General features: G+C 44.0%; 2 protein-coding genes across 2 annotated transcripts; both read left to right on the top strand.

The window, feature by feature from the left end:
- Window positions 1-554: 554 nt before the first annotated feature.
- O0I10_003151 (uncharacterized protein) lies at window positions 555-1,683 on the top strand (the record flags this gene model as incomplete). The annotated part of the gene is made up of 2 exons (XM_058483223.1): window positions 555-1,292; window positions 1,369-1,683. 2 exons carry the CDS (start codon window positions 555-557, stop codon window positions 1,681-1,683), a joined length of 1,053 nt encoding a protein of 350 aa, XP_058345842.1.
- A 313-nt stretch (window positions 1,684-1,996) lies between these two features.
- On the top strand, window positions 1,997-4,120 carry O0I10_003152 (uncharacterized protein; the record flags this gene model as incomplete). Its single annotated transcript, XM_058483224.1, has 9 exons — window positions 1,997-2,197; window positions 2,260-2,304; window positions 2,373-2,492; window positions 2,587-2,671; window positions 2,732-2,860; window positions 2,921-3,113; window positions 3,191-3,373; window positions 3,438-3,639; window positions 3,716-4,120. The coding sequence occupies 9 exons, from the start codon at window positions 1,997-1,999 to the stop codon at window positions 4,118-4,120; spliced, it is 1,563 nt and encodes a 520-aa protein (XP_058345843.1).
- Between the last annotated feature and the right edge of the window lie 2,927 nt (window positions 4,121-7,047).

Genomic DNA, 7,047 nt, shown 5'->3' on the forward strand with positions numbered 1-7,047 from the left:
GATAAAATTGTGAGAGGGCGAGTCATTGCAGCTGCGACTTGCTTTACCCTTAATTTGCAATACGCATCATTTCCATCATGAGCTCTAATAACAGAAATGAAATCAAAAATAGTCCGAGCAATCGGCAGCGGATCCGATGGTTTGTTAGCCCTGTGATTATATGGGAATCATATGCCAAACTGTAACAACAGGGGCTTTGTAACCAGCGAAACGTGTGTGTGTCAAAATGAGGTCCCGGGCGACAAGAAAAAGAAACGCGTGCTTCTGTGTGGTGGTGTATGATAGTGAGCGTGCGTTGTATTTAAAGTTTGGTGAATCCGACACCGGATTTCATACAAGCTGCTGTTGTCTTTTTGGTGTTGAGCATGATTACGCAGCAGCTCTTGTGCAACAGAGTACTTTTTGTAAATCTTCAGCTGATCGTAAAGACACACACAACATAACAGACAGCAGCCTTTATTTTTGTTTCCGCCTTTGCTTTCCTTTTTCCCTTCTCTTTCCACTTTACCCACTACAACTTGCACATCCATTGTCAGCTTGTTGTTTTCTATTACATGTCTTTATCAGAGTTTCCTCATCATTCTGCAAGCCAGATACCATCATCATCAACGCCACGACATTCGCTCGATAGCAATACCATAAACAGGCACCACACTATGGTCGCACCTGTTGCAGCTGTTGATGTTCGTTATGAACAACAACATCTTGAACGACAAGGCCGTCGGGATCGTAGCTCGGTGCCTCACCGGATATCTGTGCCGAACCGCCGCTATAACTATCGAGATCCATTACCACCACCACCGACCCCTTCGTCTTATTACAGCTCGCTTTCATCTCCTCGTAGCAACAGCAAACAATCTTCTTCTGATATGATCGAGCTTCTTTTTACAAAGTTGTTAGATGCTTTGATATTCACTTCAGCCATTGCCATCACCGCCTACAATTATTGGACTGGATCCTTAAACAACAGTCGACAACAAGGCACTATCACAGCAGGCCCATCATCATCTTCGTCGTCTTCTTCATCCACACCTCGAACACCTTTATCCCCAATGACATTGCAATTTCCTTCTCCTGTTGCTGTCAATGATATTCGACCCTCGTCATGGCGACAACAACAATACAACATGCACAAGATGTATGATGACAATGATCCTCAACAACACCAACAACTCAAACGTTATTCTTCAACATCCACTTTGGAAGACTCTCGTCGTAAACGCACTTTGAAATGGGCTGAGAGTGTTTCGCATCAGCAACAACAACACAAACCCAAGACTCCTACCAAAGAGGTAAATCATTTACATAGCACGATGTTTTGTCCATATTGTATGTTAAGCTTTCCTTGGCGGGATGTGGTGTGTATAGAGAGAATACAACCCCGACGACAACAATGACGACGAGACATCATCCTCTACCAGCACTATCCGCATCAGCAGATCTAGCAAGAGACGTACACAATCACTTCCACCAGCACCTCTAAATATTCAAAACCAACATGGTGCGCAGGACGCCCATGAAAAAGAAGATGAAATGTTTAATCGTATGGAGGAGCGTTTGCAGTCTTTAATCGAACAGGGGCAAGCAGCCCTTTCCAGTCGAGTGGATGTTGATGACCACCTGGACGAGAACGAAATTGCCATGCGAAGGGCATTCGCAGCTAGAAAGAAATATAGTTTTTGATATCATTGATTCATTATCTCCCTCCCCCAAGCATTCTCTTTATTTATCAGTATTAGTACACACGCTCACACACATTCACACATAACAACCCCATGCCATATTATACAAGATAGTGATATATACCCTTCAACACACGTTTTATGAGAAAAATGATAATTGATACAAGCCTTTCTTAATGAGTGTGTGGCATACAAAGTCATGGTCTGCAAGAACATGTGAAAAAGAATGGGGAGAGTGGTTACACCAGCGAGCAGCCAGATGGCAGAAAATGCAGATTGGGATTTGGGATTGTGCTTAACCTATCTTTTTTCGCATGAGTCGATTTGCTTCTTCCAGACGTGTGCTCCAGCACCCTTCTTTTTCTCGTCCCACCTTACCACGTTTCTCAACACGTCCTATTGTCTCACCCATCGCTGCTACTCGTTCAATGTCTTCCATTCGCAACAACGCATCCTCCATTGCCAATAAACGCTTGTCCACCATTAACTCTTGGATGTCTCGACCCAACGCTCAGGTAACACTCGATGCCCTAATTGACACCCCCCTTTTTTCGTACCAACCCCTTGTCCATTGTAGATGTCAACTGCTGCTGCAACTGCTGGTGGTGGTAGTGGAGCCGAGGTACGTTATTACACATATCGAAAAGTTTACTGGGTGGGTGGGTGGGTGGCTAACACGCGTTACAAAAGGCCGCTGCAGAAGTTCTCACGGTGAAGAATGGTGGTGTCCGTGAAGTTGTCCTCAACCGACCCAAGAAACTCAACGCACTCAACCTGAACATGATCGAATTGATGTTGCCCGAGATTCAGGTATGTGTTTTTCTCTCTCTTTGATTACCTTGGATGCGATGGAAACGTGCTTATGCAATCAAGAATTTACGTATTCAATGTCATTCCTTTTTAGGCTTGGGAAAAGTCTGACCTAGCCAAGATCATCCTCCTCAAAAGCTGTGGTGGAAAGGGATTCTGCGCTGGAGGTGATGTAAAGAGTAAGTCATGATCTATTCTTCTCTGCAAGTTATCTCGAAGAGCTCACATCTTTTGTTAAGCTGTCGTTGATCTTGCTGCCGAGGGAAAACATGCCGATGCTCTCAAATTCTTTGAAGTCGAATACCAGCTTGATCATCTTATCGGCACTCTCAAAACGCCCTATGTTGCAGTCATGGATGGTATCACCAGTAAGTATGATGTAGGATTGTAAAAGTGACATATGGCTAACCTATGGCATTTTTTACTAGTGGGTGGTGGCGTTGGTTTATCGGTGCATGCACCCTTCCGAATTGCTACCGAAAACACCTTGTTTGCTATGCCCGAAACTGGTATTGGATTCTTGCCTGAAGTGGGTGGCAGCTTCTTCTTGCCTCGTTTGGATGGTCAATTGGGTATCTATCTTGGTTTGACGGGAAAGCGCCTCAAGGGTACTGATGCCTTGTAAGTATTTTTTGGGGGGAAAAGAAAGCATATGTGCTATCGCATGATATCATGTGAGCTCATGTTTATGGTAATAGCTACGCTGGTATCGCAACACACTATGTGCCTTCATCGAGACTCCCTGCCTTGGAATCCCGTTTGGCAGAGATCGACGAACCTACCTATGACAAGATCAATACGGCAATCGAGGAATTCGCTGCTGAGATGGATCAAGAAGCCCCATTTTCTCTTGCAGGTTCAACACGCGAGGCTATTGACAGGTAAAATAGTGTATTCAATCACATGCTTTCTCTGGTTAAACTTTTTCGGTTGTGAAACATGCAGATGCTTCAAGTTTGACACTGTGGAAGAAATTGTTGATGCGTTGCAAAAGGAAGACTCTGAGTGGGCAAAGGAAACTCTCAAGCTTATGGGTAATGTCTCGCCTACATCACTCAAGGTTACATTGCAGCAGCTGCGTACAGGTGCCAACTTGACCCTTGGTGAATGCTTCAAAATGGAATATCGCCTCGTACAAAAGTTCTTGGTAAGAGATAAGAGTTTTGGGGCAATAGCACATGAAATGGCATGTTGCTAATCAAGGTGGTATCTATTCAATATAGGAAGAACATGACTTTACTGAAGGTGTTAATGCTACATTGGACAAGCCACGTCGCAAGGCTGAGTGGAAACCCGTTGAAGTGGCAGATGTTAAGCTCTCCGAGATCAAAAAGGACTATTTCGATGCCTCTGATAAGAAGCCTTTGCAGCTGATTTCCGAGAACGACTATGACAAATACCCACATGGCAAATACATGTTGCCTTCGGAGCAAGATATCCAAAACGTGGTGACAGGCGAGGCGCCTGGCGTTGGCAACTATGCGTTGAGCCGCGACGAAGTTGTTGAATATTTTATCAATGATCGTAAGGGTAAGCAAGGTGTCAAAAGCAAGGTGTTAGATGTGCTCGCACGCAAGACCCAAGCCATCAAGAATGATGAAAGCAACAGCTTGAAATGGATCTATTAGAACGCATTTTCAAATAAAGCAAAATAGAATATGAACATCTCACGTCTTTACATATGCCTTAGTTTAAGATCCATGTATCTTCTTTTCTATCATCCCATCATGTATGTCTTCATAATGTACTCGTGCCACAGTATATCACAGCCCCTCTCTCTTACGCATACTGAATTAAACTTACAATGAATCAAGGGTCAACAAGCACGACTATGTTGTTGGGCATCATCACTCGAGCACCTATTACCTTTATAGTGCAAGCGTTTGAGAATTGCCACTACCTTTCGGATCATCATGTGAATTGAGAAGCTTTAGCAAATGCGACAATAAACAAAAGCATTCCGATATGATGATGTAAATGACCCAATCTCGCTTTCAGTCCTTCAAGTTTGTAGTCACCCTTTCAATCCAAAAACCAACCTAGTGGTCCACATCTTGCATATGTAAGCTTATAGTACAATACCCTCCTAAACATCATATTGAATCCAATTTTCCTTCAATGCATAAGTCGAAGAATAAGGCATGGTAATGTGGATGTTTATCAAGGTGTGATAAAGGAACAGGAATAAGCTACGGGTGAATTACATAGAGGCAATAGGGATAATTGTGTCATTGTGCTCTTGGTTGCTTCCTTCATAAACATCCTTCATCCATGATTGTAAAATAGCTGCTGCATGTATCGACTTGAGTATTCGAATACCATCGATGGCTGTAAGACACCTTTTTTCGTCAAAGATGTAAGTCTTCTCTTCAATCCCATCCAATCCATCACCATCCTCAGCCGTTTCCACGTGACATGATCCATCCTTCCTACTGACAACGTGACACATAACCAAAGTAACATTCCAGGATATCCCATCACTGCACTTGATTGCATCCATCCATCAAATCCAATATGTTGGTTGAAAAGAGCCATGTGATCGCTGCTGGTATGCTTCCTTCGATCCGGGTGCTGGTCTACCTCTTTCTTGGTCATTTTCCATCGCTGCTCAACCAGGCGAAGATTGCTTGTATTGCGGTGTGCTTGATAGCTGATATGGCATCATCCATTGGAATCCACATGCACCAAAGCAAGTTGCTACACGTAAATAAAGCTGCTTTCTATGCATGACTATCTGCTGTTCATGTGAAAAAGGTTGCAAGTAGAGTTGCTGCAAGGAAAGAGACAATGAAGTGGAGACCTTGCTGATGGCAGCTGCTGTTCTTTTGGTTGTGGCAGAGGAACGTGCAAGAGCATGTGTTGTAGTAGAATGACAAGGTTGTGAACGTTCCTTGGGACAATGAAGCGAACAACGGCTGCTGGAATGAATGCTGTTGCGTTTGATTGTGGTCGATGATTGTACAAGAGAAGGTGTAGTGCCAAGAAACGTGGGCGTTGTAGTGGGGTGCACACGCCATGGACATGCCATTCAGCCAAAGACAATCGGATCAAGACAAGTGTAGGATTGACATGATGGGTGGAAGCAGGACAATCGTTCGCAGGTGGTAATTGTGCTTGAATGGGGCCAATAGTTGAGAATGGGAGGAAGAGGGAAGAAGCGGTGAGTGAGTGGAAGAAGTGGAAATTGAAGAGGTTGATCTGATGTTGAATGACATTTCTTTGTTTGAACGTTGCTCATTCTTAATCCTCTCGGATCAAGGAAGTTGAAGAATGGAAATGCTCAGCAGGAGCAGCAGAATCTTTCACATGTATTGGATTGGGAAACAATGAGGAATGGGAGGAAGCGGCTATTAGCTACCAATGCTGAATAGTGTATAAGGTATCATCCATTACCCCTTCCAGTCATGCAAAACTGCTGAGTTACACAAACACGACCCTCTGCATCTTTTGCTCTGTCAGGTCCCATCTACTTGTCATTGAACAAAGACCACTTCCCGTATCGCATCATGCTTACAAACATAAAGGTGCCTGTATCTCCAGACTTTACAATGAAACGCGGTGTTTTTATTAGAGCAATGTGCTCGGCTTGGCCAACTGCACCTTGTGTGAAAGTTTCGCGTTCAATGTCGCAAACAACCCAAAAAATATTTTTTGGTCGTCGTCGTCGAAGAGGTCGACCCCCAGATCCAGTTTGGCTGGTGGCGACATTGCGAAATCTAGGATTGGCAAGCTTGATCGTGAAACTTTCACACAAGGTGCTGTTGGCCAAGCCGAGCCCATTGCTCTATTCAAAACCCCACGTTTCATTGTAAAGTTTGGAGATACAGGCACCTTTATGTTTGTAAGCGTGATGCTATATGTGAAGTGGTCTTTGTTCATTGTCAAGTAGCTAGACCTTGGAGAGCCAAAGTTGCAGAAGGACCTCTTTGGGTAACTCAGCTAAAAAGTCAGGACTTCAGGGACAATGCATGATAGGTACGCAACCCTCACTTTGATGTCATACACTGGCAGCTAATAGCCACTTTTGTGCATTCCCAACTTTGGTGCATTCTATTGTAGGTGGACGATGCTCCTGCTCTAGACATTCATTTCCATGATTAAAGTAGGTTGATCCGAGCTGATTTGGTTGAGTTACGCTCACACAAGATTACATCGGTTGAGCTACATCTAGCACGCTTTATGTCCAGAGTGATGTAACCTCTCTTTGACCGCAGCTCAGTCAAATCAGCTCGGATCAACCTACTTTAATCATGGAAATGAATGTCTAGAGCAGGAGCATCGTCCACCTACAATAGAATGCACCAAAGTTGGGAATGCACAAAAGTGGCTATTAGCTGCCAGTGTATGACATCAAAGTGAGGGTTGCGTACCTATCATGCATTGTCCCTGAAGTCCTGACTTTTTAGCTGAGTTACCCAAAGAGGTCCTTCTGCAACTTTGGCTCTCCAAGGTCTAGCTACTTGACAATGAACAAAGACCACTTCACATATAGCATCACGCTTACAAACATAAAGGTGCCTGTATCTCCAAACTTTACAATGAAACGTGGGGTTTT

Source organism: Lichtheimia ornata, assembly GCF_029851405.1.
Source record: "Lichtheimia ornata isolate CBS 291.66 chromosome Unknown scaffold00010, whole genome shotgun sequence".
In the NCBI taxonomy this organism is placed as follows: Eukaryota; Fungi; Mucoromycota; class Mucoromycetes; order Mucorales; family Lichtheimiaceae; genus Lichtheimia; species Lichtheimia ornata.